Source organism: Lagopus muta, chromosome 4 (assembly GCF_023343835.1).
Source record: "Lagopus muta isolate bLagMut1 chromosome 4, bLagMut1 primary, whole genome shotgun sequence".
Lineage (NCBI taxonomy): Eukaryota > Metazoa > Chordata > Aves > Galliformes > Phasianidae > Lagopus > Lagopus muta.
Window position 1 is genome coordinate 12,124,773 of NC_064436.1, and position 18,808 is coordinate 12,143,580.

The 18,808-nt window shown below is 40.1% G+C and overlaps 1 protein-coding gene across 1 annotated transcript in view; it reads right to left on the minus strand.

Annotated features, from left to right (window-relative positions):
• The window catches only part of SLC10A7 (solute carrier family 10 member 7), a 148,001-nt gene that overhangs the window by 35,556 nt on the left and 93,637 nt on the right, over nucleotides 1-18,808 (minus strand). The window contains exons 6-7 of the mRNA XM_048942662.1: nucleotides 15,459-15,494; nucleotides 2,256-2,339 (exon numbers count right to left, since the gene is read on the minus strand). Of these exons, the coding sequence (XP_048798619.1) occupies nucleotides 2,256-2,339; nucleotides 15,459-15,494 (120 nt within the window). The remainder of the gene's footprint in view (nucleotides 1-2,255; nucleotides 2,340-15,458; nucleotides 15,495-18,808) is intronic.

The window sequence follows — 18,808 nt, forward strand, 5'->3', positions numbered from 1 at the left end:
TTTTCTCAGGCGAGACTTTTTTTTTTCCAAAGGAATATAACCCCCTTAGAGAATGCTTCCTTAAAGCAGCCTCCTCCGTTTTACACGGATGAGGTTCAAACATAAAACCTGTGCTGATCACAGATGAATTAAGAAGACGAGCAACTCTCCAAGCAAACAGTTTCCAAGTGCAGTTTTTCCCAATCAAGCTTTTTGCTACCAGGGAACCTTAACAGGCGTTCTTGCACCGACTGTGCGTAGTAAGGAATTGACACTGCAGGCAGGAAATGATAAATTAGAAGTAATTGCTAAGGCTGTCATTCATGAATTGTGGGCCATTATCTCTTAATGCATCTGGAATCTCAGAGTGAGCAGCTTGCAATTCACAAAGCACTGCTATGTTGCTGTGCCACACATTGGGCAGCAGTCCAGTAATGAGTCGATAGAGGTCCACAAATGAAACGCACAGCTTCCCATTTAACTCAAAGATGAACCAAGCTACCTCTGGCTGAGGCACAGTAAGACATGTCACTGCATCCCCTGATGTCACCGCTTTTCCTGCTTAATGTTTTTCCTTGAGTTACTTGCATTTTATGTTTGGACACCTGCCTTCCAAAAAATGGCTTTTATTTCTCCCTAAGCAGGTCGGTTTACCTTGGTATACAGTTCTACTTAATCACAACAATGAATGTAAATCATCCTTGGGATTTGTGATCTGAAGCTATCTTTAGCAATTCCTCTCTTCCATAACCTCTGAACAGATAGTACAGTATCTCTAGAAATAAAGCCTTTGCACTTACAGGAAACAAGAGCTACTCCATTTGGTCATTCACTTCCAGCCATCACTTTAAACATTTCTAAAGGAGAGAATCATCCTTTGTATTCATGCAAAACTAACTCTTAAATAAATTCAGGATGGAGTTACACAAACTTGAAGATTCTCTATCGACTTTTCCTTCAGCTCTTAAATCACATCTGTTGTCACTTAAATCTCATCACATTTTTCATTTGAACTTATTCAGAGCACTTATTATGCACGCTCACTGCTCATTCCCATTAATTAGCCTTGCTATTTGTTGTAGTCAATAAAAAGCCACGGTCACTCACCTCACATAATTTCTTATAGCAATTTTCCAAGGCAGATGAAAACCCTATTGGAATTTTGTACATACCTGCTATCATCAGACTGACCATACTGCAGTACATACTGTTGCTACTCCACCTATCACTGTAAGTTACTTTATTTCTAGATCTGCTGTCACACTATTTTTTTCCTAGAAATTTGCAAATAAGGCAAGAACTTCAACTTTTGGGACCTCCTAGGACTAGAGGACTCAAGAAACTCCTTAAGTCAAGGACTCTTCGATTGTTAATCTCTGGATTCCAGAGACAGAAACATTTCTCCTCTGAAGTGAGGAGGTACCCACCTGCCAATATTCCCTCAATGCATTATTTATGCCTGAGAAAAACTACTGCTAAGAAGTATACAAGAATTAGGCTCCAGGTGCTTTGGTGTACAAAACTAAAAAAAAGCGGGCATCGTGAAGCAAAGAAAAAAATAGTATTTGTGAAAAACAGATACCACAGGCACAAGTGTCAGAGGAAATTTTACTTGGCTTTCAGTGAAGTATTTCAATGATACTCTGTGAAAAAAAAAGGCCTTGTGATTCAGTGTGAACAATGAGTATAAGATGAAATAAGGACCGACTGCTTATTGCATGAATCCCTCCCATTCAATGTTACAGATGATGGAGGAGTCACAAAAAAAAGGAATTGTAACTGCATGATTGCAGTTGTATGCAAAATTGATCAGTGTTAACTTCACTATTTCTTAACTTGTGAGCGCTCAGCCTTCACATATCTTTCAGGACAGAATTCTTTAATTTTGTAATTAGAAGCAGATACGACACAAGAACTTCCTTCATCATCTGGGCAAAGGACACGTGACAAAAGGCCAGCACAGTATTCTCAAAGCTCATCTGTATGGAGCTGCAATTTCTCACAGGCTGGGCTGCCATTTTTCCCACTTCATGCTCACCAACTCCCTTCTCGATATGCAATAACGTATGTTTGCGGTAGGGAGGGACAGATGCTCCATCTCAACAAAGATCAATGTGGCTCCAGGGAGTACTGTAGCATCCTTTCTCTGATATTAGACTTCACTATCCTGAGGCTGTTTCCTATGCGGTAGCTTGCCACATTTCTGGCCTGTCTTTAAGATAGCTGTCTTTAACTTATTTCTTTTTAAGATGAGGATGTATATATAAAAGACATACCTGTCCAATAATAAGGGGGACTACAACAGTCATAAACAGCTGCGAGAATATAGATGTAAAAGGCACAGAGGAGGATGATCCAAGCTACAAAATAAAAATATGCCATTAATATTCAACTTTTTCTTAGCATCTGCAAATATATAGTTACCGCGCATTCATATACTTTTATTATATGCATAAAAACTTGGAAGCATGTGCATGCATACTTAATTATCAAGTCCTATTAAGGCATTTGGTATTCCACAGTAACACAAGTAAAACAATCCCCGGTTGATCATGTGGCAACGTAAAAAAAATAGTCCCATCAATATTCATTTTATTGAAACCCTACTACATGCATCTGCAACGTAAATCATATTAGTGTTTGTACAATGACAGTCTAAAAAGACAGAGTGAACATCTTCCTAACCAAGCCGTTAGCTCAGCAAACTTTACTATTTCTATACACGTAGCAAGCAACAAAAAGATAGCGGTTATTTTGTATTGCTACTATTTCTATTCTGAACACAGCAGTAAAGAAATTTAGCCTTTACTTCAATAACATTACCAATGAGATATCTACTGAAAGCATATAGCTATCCTTTCACCACGACAACAACGGGCTTTCTCTTCAAATGTGTGATCTCTTCATTACCGTTTTATTCTTTAAGATGCAAACAGAGAAGGTGAACCTAACAAAGTTAAACCAATTTCTTCATCTGCAGAACGCTTAGGAAAATATTCTCTCCTTTTTCTCTCATTTCATACCACGTCATTTAGAAGTTTCAAGCAACTTAATTTAACATTCTTTTAACAGAAATGGAATATACATTAAGAAAGTCATACTAAGACAACCGAAAATAGCATTGTCAGAGCTTCCACAGGCAACTGTTTGCTTCAGAAGTAGAGCAAATGACATCGAACAGCGGATTTCACAGACTCACGTCATTCTGTATCTTGCACATCACTTTAACAAATGTCAAAATAATGGCAGAACTCAGATTTTTTTTCTAAATGATGTTCATCTCCTAAAACATTCTCACATGCGTCACTCTTATAAACTGCATTCTGACTGCATTACACTTTTCACACATCCACCATTGAAAGCTAGCTGCAGGCAAGATAGACAAGGTGATCATAGAGAGGGACCAAATGAAGTCTACTATAAACATATTCCATCACTTTCTTTCATATGTCCCTTTCTGAATATACTTCAGGTAGAGAACTTTGGACAAAGCATAGGTGATACAGCCACATATTTCCTATGTGTTACTTTAACAGGCAACATCAGGTGAGATTCAGTTTGGCCATTTAATAAATGAGAGCATCTCACTTATTTTGTTTGCAGCCTCATCACCTCCAATTCTAACAACAGGTCTGCAAGTAAGGTGGCAAGCAAGATCACTGAAGATTACAGTCCGAATTTCCCACGGTGGCAAGAGGGAGAAGTGAGTGCCTACTGGAGAGGATTCCACACAGGTACCTAAATCTATACAGCATGGTTATCCCGTCCCCAAAGGAAACGCGGGGCTTTCTGCATGAACCTTTGCAGAGAGCAGGGTTTCAAAACAGCATCACGCCACACTTATGGTCGTCTCCTTGTTTTAATCCTTGTAAGGAGCTTGTGAAATTTTAAAAGGTTGATAGTTTTTTCAAACTGTAGACTTTCACTTTTTTGCTATGAGCTGAGGAGTTAAAAGCATTACTTACTCTGTATTCAAAGAAGCTTTTTCAAGTGAAAGTGAAGATTTTTATACTTTAACATCTGCCTGAGTCACAGAGGAGAGAATCTATCTAAGCCATCCACATGCCAGGCCCGTCTGCACAGCTTCATGAAACCGTGATGCTTTGACAGTGGCTGTTAGGTATTTTTATCAAAACACAGATTGCACTCCTCTGACTGTTTTAAAGTTTTATGCTCAGTGGGTGTATAGTCAAGAAAGAAAAGCTGTTTAACAATAGCTGTTTAACAATACAACACATTGCTGAAAAAGGCAACTAGCCAAACCACAATGGCCTTGCCAATTACTATTTTTAGTATTACTTCAAATATAGCATCTTCAAGTTGTTGTAGATTCACAAGCACTTAATGCATAGAGGGATTTACTCAGTTATTTTCCTTACAGCTAGAAATTGAACTACAGATACTGAAGTGTGATACTGGAGGAAATCACTCACATTACAGCAGATCAATTTTTCTAGGAGAAATACAATTATTCAGAGAAACAGTCTTCTACATCAAGGTGTGATTTAGCACCTTCTCAACTTCAACCCACCAACTTGGGCTCACCTTGCTGTCACCTGGACAAGCAAAAGAATACCACAGATATTTCAGCTAACTGTCGTGTCTTGACTACATTTTAAATAACGCAAATATTCACCAATCGGTCCATAACGTCAAAGCAAATAAGTGATTCATTAATTCTTGTTTCTCTTAGAGGAGGTGAGTTCCTCAGGCACACCTGGTTTGTAGGAACAACTCCCCTCCTCAAGAAAAATCCAAATTTTTTTGCTTCTAACGTGACTGCTTCCTCTCCAGGACAATCCTATGACCATATTATTTTTGATCCTGCTTCAGGCAAATAACTGAGAATCACATTACTCTGCATCTCCAACTCCTTCATGAGTTTCTATAGAACTGAACGGAGTACCTCCTTTCTCGGGTCCTTCAGAGGTTCTGATACTCAGAAGAAAAAGACTTCATTACTCAGACTCCAGGCAAACAGAAGATAACCACAAGGAACCACACACACACATGGATCTGCAGGTAACGGATGCGTAACTTGAGCACAACTGCCTCAACGTCTGTAGTAAGCAGACTCCTCAGCTCACCTATGTGAATGTCCCACGGATCTCATGCACTGCTCATGTTTCAAACTAACCTCAAACCCAGCCAGTTAGGAATTCAGCATTTCAGGAATAGAGGAAACAAAAAAGTTCATAATTATTCTGATCCAACCAGAAAGGTTTGATCCACAAGCGTACATACATACAGCCACAAGTGTAAATATTGTCTGAATAACTATTTTACTTACGCTTTGGTTGGATCAAGCTAAATTCTGTAGTCTGTCTGCCATCATGAAACAAGTGCAAAAAAAAAAAAAAAACCAACCTTAAACACATAGATCTGCACTGCACTAAAATCAGCACTTGGTTAGAGATCTGACTTGGGTGCCCTCCTTCTTACAATGACACGCATGTCTAAATATCAAATTGTCTTCATACAGGAAAAAAAAATGGAAGCCCTGTAGGAACAGATGTAGAAACAGCATAGATTCAAGCTGCTGATTTATAGCTCTACAGAGAAGAATCTGCCTGCGATCTTCTCTCAAGGAAATAAAATGTATTATCTTATCAAAAAATGATCAAAAATTTTCATGCCAGTACGTTGTAAAAAGCGCTTCTCTATGTTTAAATGTTTTATGTTTTATGTTGCAAAAACATTTTTCAAAAGAAGTCTGATGCTGTAAAGCAAAGGTCACGTTCTATACCGCACAGCAGCACGTCAGTGAAAGGTTTATTAATGAATGAGGGCTGACTGAATAAATACTCAAAAACATTAAAAAACATACACTGAAAATTCCTTCTTAAGGAAAGGAACAGGCGCTTTTCCCTCTAATCATCTCAGTGATTTCAGAAGGCTAACTCACATGAGCAGGGACTGCACCTTCTGCAAGAGTTTGCTGGATATGGCTGTAATAAGAGACTTCCAGGCAGATCCTTCTAAACAATTCTGTCACCATGCAGCATTTCAAACCTGACCTGCAGCGTTCTCACTAATTCAGTCCTAGACCTCTCTTCTCAAGAGACCGTCTGCTTAAAAAAAAAAAAACAAAAACAAAACCAAATTATTTAGTGGATTTGTTTATGAGTTTGCAGTGGAAACACTGGCTTATCCTTAATTGATAGGATGTACTTCACTGGTTGCGGTAAAAACAAAACAAGCAAAACAAACAAACTAAAACCTTGGTTGCATAACACTAATACAATTAATTCCACTCTCAGGCCTAGCCTGCTCCACAAGCCAGATGCTCCCTCCAACCAGCCTTCTGGCTGACCAGAGAGGGATCACAGTGGGTGTTCCCAGACCTACAACTGCCACTGATTGAGAAGACACACTCCTCCTACCAGACATACTAAATTATAATCCGGTGTCACATGTGTTGCACATATTGAGTCCACTGCAGAGGAAGCTGTCCTTTGGGACCTTACTTTTCCAATGTTCTCCTCCAATTGGCACGTTTCCTCAGGTTGGGTCATCATACTCTATCATACCACATCACCAGCCAACTTCAGCCTTGCCATTTGTTAAGCACAGACAAGGGAGAGAGGTGAGGTTAAAACTGGAAAGAACAGAGGGGAGGCTCACGGGCTGCTCTCTTACATGAGTCGTTTAATTTAAGCTTCTCGTTTCCACCTTCAGTTCAGGCTACTCTGATACCTGTCTTTTTAAATTGCCTTCAGCACTGTGATGCCACTGCTTCTAGCCATTCTCATCCAGACTAGACCCAGCTGCCCCTGGACCATGCTCCAGCCCCTTCATGACCTGCTGCTGAAAGGAAGCGTTAGGTGATGTGATTTCAGGAGGACTTGGATGGGATACTCTTCACTAACGAAGAGCAGCAAACAGGAGTGACCAAGTGAACGTCTGAAGATGCTTCAGCAAGGCAAGCTACTTACATTACCTTCCAAACAGACCAAAAAAAAAAAAAAAAAAAAGGCAGTAGGTAATCATTCTACCATCCTATGAATATAATCTTGTCCAGCTGCCAGATTTCAATTTACTCAAATCACAGGAACTGCAGAAGCTAAAAGAGATGAAATGGCCCTTTTTGCCTAACATCTCACAGTAGTCTAAACAGAGCTGCCTGGTCACTGGGATGGTTTTTGTTGTTGTTGTTGTTGTTGTTGTTGTTTTTTAATTCTGTTGCTTTAAGAGCATTCCCAAGCAGTGGTTAAAACACAGAATCCTTGAAGTTGGAAGGGACTTCTGAAGGCCACCTAGTCCAACTCCTCTGCAACGAACAGGGACATCCACAGTGAGATCAGGTTGCCCAAGGCCTGATCCAGTCTCCAGAAACAGCGCATCAACCACATCACTGGTTCCATTAACTCTGTTCCAGTAATTCACCACTGTCACTGTAAAAGATTTTTTCCTTACATCTAACCTAAATCTACCCTCTTTAAGCTTGAAACCATTTCCCCTTGTTCTACCACCACAGACCCTGCTAAAGAGTCACTTCCCTTCTGTCCTGTAGCTCCCCTTTAGATACTGAAAGGCCACAATAAGGTCACCTTACAGCCTTGTCTTCTCCAGGATGAGCAGCCCCAGCTGTCCCTGTCCCATAGGTAAAGTGTTCCGATCCATGGATGATTTCCTCAGCCTTCCTCTGGACACACTCCAACAGGTTGATTTCTCTCCTGTACTGAGGACTCCAGGTGAGGTCTCAGCAGTGCAGAGCACAGGGGGAAGGATCACCTCCCTCACCCTGCTGGCCATGCTTCTTTTGATGCAGCCTAGTTGATTCAATTGACTTTCTGGGCTGCAAAGGCACACTGCTGACTCACGTCCAGCTTCCCATCCACCAGTACTCCCAGGTCTTTTTGGGCAGTGCTGCACTCAATCCTTTCACCCCCCAGCTTTTATTGGTAATGGGGGGTTGCCTCAACCCAGGTGCAAGATCCTGCATTTGAATTTGATGAACCTCATAAGATTCACCTGGGCCCACTGCTCAAGCCTGTGGAGGTCCCTCCCTGTAGAGACCTAGATACCTCCAAGTGGGGTAGAGCAGCTGTGTGAGGGACACCAGCTGCCAGAGACAGACCAAATGCCATTGGTTCTGAACCAGTCTGCTTCCAGAGGGAGCTGACAGTGGGAGAGATTTGCCACTGAGGATGGAGCTTCTATATCAAAAAAAGAAACAAGAATGTGACATTCAAAGCAAATAAATTCCAGTTTCCTAGCATTAGAAGAATAACAAGCATCAGAAATAACAGATGTAAATTTTAAAATAAAGCTTTTAATTCTGCCTATCAAACCCAGCAAATTAGAGAAAGGTACTAGATATACAGCAGAGCTCACGTTCAGTGGTTTGGCAATCACGAATTTTAACAAATATATCTTTCATTGTTACCCTTAAACATTAAATACAAAAATAGATCTCTCTAGTTCTCCTAAGGAAAAGAAAAAATATGTTCTGGTCTCTGGAATCTTGGAATCTCTGGAAGTTGATTTGGCACAAGCAGGGAAGACCCCACAAGCCTAACTGTTGGCACATCTCCTGTGCTGTTAAAAAAAAAGTTCAAGTTTCATAATCAGATATGCAGAAAAATAGAAGTTGACAAGCTCAACTTTAAAAACAGGGTTTTTTTTTGTTTTGATTTCTTTTTTTGTCTTTCTTGATTGGAGGAAGAGCCTGGATATACCGAGTATCTCTTTGTTGAAGTAGTTTCTAATGTTATGCTGGGTTTCTCTAAGACACATTAAATATTATACCAAGCCAAATGCAGTTGTCAATCTCAAAGCCTTTCATGGAGCTCTAAGAGTAACTGTAGGTATTCTCTAACTGTATCAGGGCTCTCCCACTTACAAACAGGACAATGATCTTCAGGACCCGTGTAACAACATGAGATCAAACCTATAGAGACACCTAAGCGGGAGGAAGATGGTTAATACCCCAGCAGAGCTGCGACTTCAGGACTAGCACCCAAAGATTCTGCTACGAGCATGGGGTAACTAACTGGAAACAAGTGGATCAGTACAATTTAGAATCTGTAGTATTATGTTCCCATGGAAAAGGCAGTGGTGACATACCGGAAGAAATAAATCGTTTTAAGTAGTTTGTACAAGACCTGGATAAGCCCTTGTGAAGAACACCGTGCAACTATGCACAATTGGTTTTACCTGAGTTGGAGAAAGAATTTCAAGTGGAACAGGTGCAGGAAACATCTGAGAACGATGGGTCTACTTGATGAGCAATGTCTACCTGATGTTAGATGAGTGTGGTTTGTTCAGCCCAGCTGAACGAAGTCTGGGAAAGCAGATAGGATGCACATCCAGTCTGAGTCAGAAAGATAAATCTCACAGATGTGCTATTCAACTGTGCGTTAACTCTGACAACAAAGACAAATAGCTAAAAAAAGACCTGTAACAATAACAACTTGAAATAAAAAGGCTTCTACTTATCAGACGGTGCAGAGAGCAAAAATCTTCACTTTCAATATGCTCCATGTCGACAAACTGCACAGCATGGAAACGAAGAGGACCGGTCCCGTCCAGCTCCCTGGTTCTATGCATCCTATGTGTGTTCAGGGTCTGTTGTGTGGAACCAGGATGCATACATAAGATTCCCTTAGCACTGTATACGTGTAAAATTCAAAGAGCAAATAGAAGCCCAAAAGAAAGTCCTCTACAGAAGTGTCACACACTTTAGAGCCTTCTGCCTAGACAAATTCACAATAATTTGTACATATATGCACAAGAGAAGGACCCTCTATTATTCTCTGACTGTTAAGTGTATACAACTTCACATTATAATGAAGTCTTAAAAGCTGAATTTTAAAAAGAAATCCAGTGTTTGTGCTAGTGTGTCACAACAGTCATAAAAAAGATGTTGTTACACGTAATGGGTTTGGATCAGACCAGAGTATTTTGTCTTGTCAATGATTAAAGAGATAGCAAATAGCCAGGTAAATAACCAGGTGGAAACAACAATGCACTTCAAATCTTTCACATGAATGACCTGATCTGTTAACAGCTGATGCACTGTGCTGCTTCTCCCCCACTGCTGTAATCAGCCTTTTGTCACATACCAGTGAAATCCATTATCCACAATCTCCTTATCAACTTCCAACGCTTTCCAGCTATTAAATATTTGCATAGTTAACAATGCGTTTGACTGGCATCTATTCTCATTTACAAAGTGTGTGAGAGAGAAAACAGAGTCATGTGTACAATTCCTGGGTTGGCTTTTTTCTTTTTTTTTTTTTTTTTTTTTTAAAAGAAATGACGGCTACTTTTAATAAAAAGATTGACCTGAAATACCATAGCATTTGGTGACAACTTCAGAATCACCAACAACTTTCAAGACTGTCTTTTAATTCAAGGATGGTGAACACAGGGGAACACTTGAGAAACTGCCATATTTCAATCAACATTGAGTTTCACTGATGTCATTATTCAGCACTCATTTTGTTTTTTATCCAATACTTGCTCAGGATTTTCTTCACTGACTACTTGCTCCTGAATTTCTAGTACTTACAGCTTCACCACTGCAATGCATCATAAAAATAACTACTATGAAATCCAGAAACTTAAGAAATTGCCAGAAAACAAAACATCGCTGTAGAAATCCAGTAACGAAGCAAGATGATAAAGCCTCAGGAAGATTGTATCTTGACACAGATGTCACAGCAACCCCCTTGGTGAAATAGCAGACATGGGAGCAGTGTATGACAGTCACATGGAGGTTTTTGCCAAACGTATTTTTGAAAACATGCATGAATTCTGCATTGGCTTTTTAACATTCCATGCTAACTGGTTTGCAGGCACACTTCTGAAGTGCGTAAGATGCATGAACATCTACAACACATACTCATCTGTAGTATTTTCTTTCATGGCTTTCAATAACAATTCACAGATTCACACACCTAACTTAGGTTACTTGGATAGATTTCTGACCGTGCTTCCAGAAGCTGAAGAAATCACTTCAGTCAAGGCACCGAATCTCAATAGCAACAGTGACATTAAGACAACAGCAGAGCTGAAATACCACACCACAAAATGCACAGCATCACATTTGGCTCCAACACACGTGCAGATTTTCTTTTACATACTTTGACAGCAAATACAATCAGTGAAGTCATAACACTTGGTAGAGTTGCAAGTCCACGTGCTCAACCATGTCTCAGGACAGAGAGGAGAACCCTGTTCCAGAGCAACTGGAAAGAACTGGACCCATGCTCAGAAGAGAAATATCACTACATCCACTACAGTATCTATGTTCAGTCTGATTCCAGGGCAAACCCAATAAACACAGACCTTTGTGAGGAATTAGGGCTGCCCTCCACCTGCATAAATCAAAAACATGGAACCTCTGAATGAAAATAAACGTGCTTTCATACCTATTTCTTCTCTTCATGTCTAAAGTTACCATCTAAGGACATGCATGGATGTGATGATCGCTACAACTGCTGCAGAGTGCAGTGCTTCTAAAATTCTATTATTAAAATTATACATTACAACGAGGTTTTGACAGCTTGAGGTTATCAAAGAGATCACAGCAGTATTACCTCCACAGCATGACGACATCTCTCATTTAACTGTTTTTTAGTAATGCAAATGTGCCCAAACGCAGTATACTTATACATTCAAGTCATAAATGCTTACAGGTGGATAGGAGTCAGTCTGTCTCAATCACGCTTCAGCGTGGATTGCAGTTTCTTTAACCTGTATTCACGTAGGGTTATGTCAGTAAGTCTGAGTGTAGAAATGCAGGGTTGAGAAGTGAAAGCTGGAGCCTAAGATTCAGGTGAGTTTCTCTTAGCACAACTTGCTGCCACGCTCTGCTTAGTTTTTCACCTCCTAGAACAAACACTGCTCTCAGCATTCACACAGAGATGTGTCACGACAGGTGGCTGTTTAAGCCACAGTCCCATTAAGGTTCCAAGCCAATGAGTAAACATTTTCTCTTGGGATTACATGAAAAGGGGGAATGTTATTACACTCACAAAAAGACAGAACAAGTCATATACTAACTGAAGATGGACATTCCTGTTCATGTCCAAATGATTACATTCCTCAGGAATTCCTTCATCAAATCACAAGCATCCTTTATTGATTTAGTTATTTCCAAAAGCAAAACTTCTCCTGCATTACCATTCTACTTTTTCAGGTGTACTTGTTGCCTGGCCGTCTGCCTCCAGAACATTCAATTCTGTTACCTCTGGTTTCAGCTGAAGATCTGAGCTGACAAGAGGAAGCAAACTTCCCTCACTGCTTTGTTACGCAGACTCCTAACCATCACTAACGAAACACTGCAGAACATTGCAAAGAAAAGTGAACAGCGTAAAGCTATGTAAACTTGAAACTGATGCATCTTACATTAGTTGGTTTCAGCACTTCTCACCGTATATAGGAACCTCATCCAATTATGTATCATTTGTGGGACGCTGTCCATTCATAACACCACTACTGAGAACATAATATATTAATTGTTAGTAATAAGAGTTAATGTGAAGATGATGATATTGCAGATTAATGCATCTCCATGCTGAGATTCAACAGCTCATTAGGCGAAATGTGAATCAGAGGTACCCATGGAGAATGCCATGATTCTTTCAAGTCCAGCTAAGCATTCTCAAAAGGATAATTGTCTGATAATTGCATGCACAACACTTAAGGTTTCATTAAATCAATCGTCACCTCTTAGAACGCTTTGAGTAAGCTTTCTAACCAAAGTTCATAGCAGACAGTACACTTTTCAGTAACGTAACTGACAATCTTACGTTTGACGCCATTCATTTCAGCTAAATTATTTGCATTTAATGCATTATTTACAGTAAGTCTCAGGCCTTTATCAATGCTATTTGGACAACTTATATTTTCATTACCAGGCAATTAGGAACTGAAAGGGCGGTACAGATCAATATATTCTCTGATGCAAAAGGCAAAATTTAAACCATAATCATGACCAGAGCTTAAGCTATATAAATAATAACAAACTAATGGACAACAACTTATTTTATTTCTGGCAACACTGAGCACATTCGAGGCACTACATACGGGGAGCCTTAGAAATAGGACCACTAATTCAATTACAGCATTCAGATTATCATAGTATGACTCTAAGGAAGAATTTGTGCCAAAGAGCACCAAATTCATGAATCATCTCTCACTGAAGGCACTGAGTTCAAAGAACCCTCAGTGTTATTCATCAGAAGCCCAATTCAGCTACCTTGGAGGTAAACGGACTCTGTATTAACTAAGCACTAAAACTTAGTTGTTTCTGACTGCATGGGAAACGATAGGCTAGAAACATACAAACTATGTGCGTGATGCCACTACACATTAAGATCACATGTACTAAGGAAATTCAAAGGAAAGCTGGAGCAGTTCACAACAGCTAAAGGGTTTGACTGTCCAAACCACAGGGTGCCAAGGTACAAGAAGAGTATAGCGGGGCATGCGCATGCCGGCCCCGGTACCTGCTGCTGGATGACTGAACACTCACAGAGAACCTCATCTCGGCAAGGTACGCACACAGTGTGACCTGGATGGCTGCTCTTCACAGGTCAATTCATCAGCAAAGATATCAAGGAGTTTTAAGAGTTTACACACTCTAAAACAGAGTCCTTAAGTTTTGGGCTTTCTGACAAAAAGGCTGCAGCTTTTGCAGCTCTCCCATCCCCAGACTAGTTCACTACTCTGACAAAAAAGTAGTTCATGCATTCTACCTTCCCCAAAAAGAACAGATCCAAGTTCTGTTACAAACAGCAGAAAAATTAACGTGCATTTTACAAACTTCTTATACAGTCATCCGCAGAGCTAGTGGGAAGAACAGAAGCATATGCTTTGCCTTCTGGTTCTTGCACACACTCAGATTTTTACTACCTCTACTGAGAAGTATCAGTGACACCTGCAATTTATGGGACAGAATGTTTTGCTATCTGTCCATCAAGTCACAGAAGAAAAGATTTTATCTTGCTTGAAAAGTCAGGCAGATCACTCATTAACATTTCCATTTCCACAAGAAATATAGCCCAAGGTTAGGCTACATGGAGTACCATAACTCAGGGGGGTACATCAAGGGGAAAGCTGAAGAAAAAAAAAAAGCTGAAATCTCAGTCACTTAGAAACTAAGTCATAGGTTTCCACGACTGTGCTTGCCTAGCAATTACACATTCCATTCAGGAGGGAAGAAGAGAGGAAAATATGAGAGGTAGTTAGTCTGAAATCAATTTACTTGGAGCAAGAATAAAGCAGCCATTTTTCTTGGAACAATTATATTTCTCAATGTAAAGTAAGTATATGGTTGTACGTGTGAGGAAAGCTCTGCTAGCACATAATATTGATACACAGCACGTTGATATACATGATACAGACAAAGATGTCCTCGTATAACCATAGCTATGCCAGTTAAATGACAATTTACTACAGTAAATTTAACTACTGTACAATAGCAATCTTCCTGTGCAACTTTACTGAAACAGTAGCTGATGTTGTTATAAGCACTCACACACTACTATTTATTCCAGTCCAGTATTACACACTATCACATATGCATATGATACATCAGCAGCTTAAGCATCCCTACTAAAAACAATATGCTGTTTACAAATTGGTTCAGACTAAGTCCACACTTAACCCTCTTTCCAGAGTGCTGGGTTACACATTGTATCATTAGTAAGATAAACCGAAAAGACAAGTTCCACTTCTGAAATCCTGGAATTGCTGCAGGCTGTTTCCCTGCTCTTCACAAAGCCAAAACCAGCACCAAAATAGCAAGTTCTCCACAAGCTCCAGGACTTAGGGATATGGGTGTCACTGAAGAACCCTCATCTGCCTGTTAAAGTTCCCCTGCTCTGTGCTTACTAACCTCTTTATCATTCTGAAGATAAAACTTCATCTTCACCCTTTTCTTCAGCCACACGCTGTGAAGAACCAAAGCCCTGACTGAAGACAACTAACAACTGAGAAGGCCTTAAACTAACAAGAATCAAATGCCATCGCCTTACCAATGTATAGAGACTCCGGTCATCTACCTTTCTGATTTTGACATCATTTACATTTACCACAAAAATGCCCATGAACACAGCCGCCCAAGAGCGCAGCTGCACCTCGACAGTGCTCTCTGCAATGGGTCTGTCATCCACTGTGTACCATTACAAGGATTTTCTAGCTTCTGCACATGAAAGCTCTCCAAGCAATTTCCTAGCTGGATGACCACCTTATGCAGGCAGCCTTTACTCAAGACTCAGCTTGACCAGAAACGTATGATTTTGCGATGCTGCAACAACAATAGGTTTTGTTCCTTCCAGAATAAAGTGCAACAAGGACTTGCACTCATTGTGACACACTTCTACAGTCCTAATGGAAGCCAGTTCATTTCAAACATCAACCAGAATAATCTCCAGTTATTTAAGCACTGTTATGTATCACTCAAGTTTTTACCTTAAGTATATGGATTATACATTAAAATAACATCTTAAGATCAAAATACTTACAAAAAGCAGAAGCAGAAGTGGAGTTATAACGATGCCCTGGAAGAGAAAGAATAGATTTGTTTATTAGTCAGGGAAGCAGAATACACGTCGTACTCTGATACATGGAAATCCACAACTGTCATTCAGCATCATAAAAATTACATGACAATGAATTTAACTTCACCCTTCAGAGAACTTTTTTTTAGGAACTGTACATCAACCATTTTGGGAACCACGCTCATTACAAAGTTATTAATGTTAATGTATTTATTTATCTCTAGCCTTCCCCATTTTGGACCTAAGCCCCTCCAATCCAGGAAGCCTGATAGATAAAATTAAAAATACAATTATCTCTATAGCTTCATATCTTCATAACAAATACCGTTCTGTACAAATAAAGTTACCTTCAAAAACATAATAAAGCCCTCCCCTCACTGTACTGCATCTTGACTCCAGTTAGCCACCCGCCCTTGTGATCGATTCCCATGCTACCCAATCGCAGGTCTTCATCTGAGCAGAAGCCACAAATCAACCGTGATGAGTTTGGTGTCGTGACTGCATAATGCAAGCTGATATTCCCCACGGAAATGAGCTGAGATCTCAAAACTCACTTCACTTGATTAGACTTCATGTCTCACTGGTAGAAGACAAGTCTTTCATCTAATTTAATCACACAGGACCACCTCAGCTTTCCACAGCCCCCTGGCAGATGCAAGCAAAAGGATTTTTTGTCTTCACTGACAAGGAACAAGTTTAAAGCTGATGATTGGACAAAACAGAGGGTTTTAAGTTTCATGAGACCAATTCTTAAAGTGAGTTGTTTGGGTTGGGAGTTAACATGACATGCTTCAGTTTCACGGCTGCAAAAAGCAATTCCCCATCATCCTTCCATCTCACTTCAATATTTTATTATTGCTCAATAAAACTATTTTATCATTTAACGCATGCTAATTCGCAGAGGTTGCTCAGAACTTCTCTAAGACAAGAATGTTCTTCATCCTAACATTTCTCAAGAATAATTCCTTCAGCTATCCACAAACTTGACAGTTTCAAGTCCAAATCTTTCATACGCGCATCTACAGGGATGCTTATTTTCTGTTTTGTTGTTTGCTTTTTCTTGCCCCATATTAAAAACAATCAAACAAAAAGGCGCTTTTTCATCTGTAACAGCCCTCTACTGAAATATTTTCGAAGCTAATGTAAAGGAAAACCTCACGCAATTAACGTTCTATTTGTTTTTTGAAACCTTGTCAAGACACTGCTCCAACAAAACACAGGAAATGCACATCACGAGGATAGAGCAGGCAACAGGTAAGCTGTGCAACTTGAAAGCACAGCAGAATTTTAGGGTGTATTTTGAAATAAATACTATATGCCACATCTGGCTGCCCCACAGTCCAGCGATCCATAATCATTTACCTTTTTGCAAATGTCACAGCTGAGATGGATCACAAAAGACAAGATAGATCAAGAAAGACAAGCAGCAGTAAGAATTGCTTTAGGAGTCACTTACTGCCTACAGGGAAACCTATGCTAACATACAGATACAGTTATCAATAAACATAGGTGTTTAAGCACATTACCTGAAAACAGGGAAAAATATTGAGATAAGGGTGGAGGCAGTAAGAGTTGAGTTTGTGCACAGCATCATCTGCAACACTAAGATGAAAGAAAGGATAGCAAAATTTGTATGAAGTGGATGCGGCTGTCACTCCATAGAATGAGCAGTTACTATGACAAACTGCTCAGTATACCAGAGCCAGACCTCCCTTTTCTTCCCCTTTTCCCCACGGGCAATTATATTGCATAGCTCAGAAAGTACCAAGTGCCTGAGTAGTTCCTAAGCACCCTGAAATTTTGGGATAACGGAACACCATAACAACAGGTTTCCAAGTTCAGACACTTCTGGGCATGTGCGAAGAGAAGCACAAATCATAGAACATAGAATCACCAAGGTTGGAAAAGACTTCCAAGATCATCCAGTCCAACCATCCACCTATCACCAGTATTTCCCACTAAACCATGTCCCTCAGTACAACATCTAAACGTTTTTTGAACACCTCCGGGGACAGTGACTTTCCAGGCAGCCCATTCCAGCACCTGACCACCCTTTCAGAGAAAAAGTTCTTGTTTAATTCCAACCAGAATCTTCCCTGATGCAAATTGAGGCCATTCGCTCCAGTATTCTCACGAGTTACACTGGAGAAGATAACCACTTCACCCAAAGCTTCCTTCAGGCAGCTGAAAAGAGCAATAAGGCCTCCCCTGAGCCTCCTCTTCTCCAGACTAAATAATCCCAGCTCCCTCAGTCACTTCTCATAAGGCTTGAGTTGCAGACCCCTCACCAGTTTCGTTGCCTTTCTCTGGACACGCCTCAGGGACTCAAGGTCTGTCTTTTCTAAATCTGATGGAACCTCACTGATGCAGCACAATCAGCCACTGCATGCTTCGTGCCTCAGCACATCGCAGAAAAATGCAGAGGTAAAAGCAAAACAAGCTTTTTGTTTTTTGTTTTTTTTTTTTTGTTTTAAAGCTCCACTTTATCCATCTGACTGACAAAGACAGCATCCTTTCCTCCTTTAGATGGGATCTGTGACTTGGTATATATTGAGGTTTGAGATATTTGCACAATGGACAACAACCACTGCAAGTTCAAAGTTTGTAATGTCATAAACAAAACGTTACCACTGAGAGAGCAATGCTTCCTCATAACTCTGTAAGTGGAGAGGAAGAGAATACCTATACATATTTACTGCACTTGTTGAGAATTCAGCCTTCAAAAAGTCAGTTCTTGCAATGTTTTGCAAAGTTTTGCTAATGAAACCTGGAGATCTGAACAAGCAGAAGCAAGTTTCCTGTTGTCTCATCAAAGAAAGGGTGTATGATTTAAACTTGTCCATTTGCAACACACGCAATTCTCTGAACAAAAAAGATGAACAATTGCACAGTAGAGGAGACACATTCTTATTTAAAAATAGATGCTGTTGTTGAATCAAATTAATTTTTCGTTGATGTTTCATTTTGATATGGAGTGCTAGTTGGAAAAAACAAGGACTACATTAACACCAAGGATTTTTTCCACTCAGCAGCACTGCATTGACTGTGATGGCTTCTGGGTGCAAGACTCATTAGCAAAGCAAGAGCTTTCAGACTGACCAGGAGATAGAAGAGAACAGACTAACTTTGTGTACACAGAGCTCCTCAAGGTGGGCTATGAAAACATTTGATGCACTTCTATGTGCAAAAGCCAGCCTCTTCAGGTTTCTATTCCAGACTTGAAGGAGGGTTTACATGACTAAGGCATATCTAACAGAAGGTATTGCCTTACCCTGCGCACAATGCCTCACTCCAACTCACTGCCTTTCCACCAG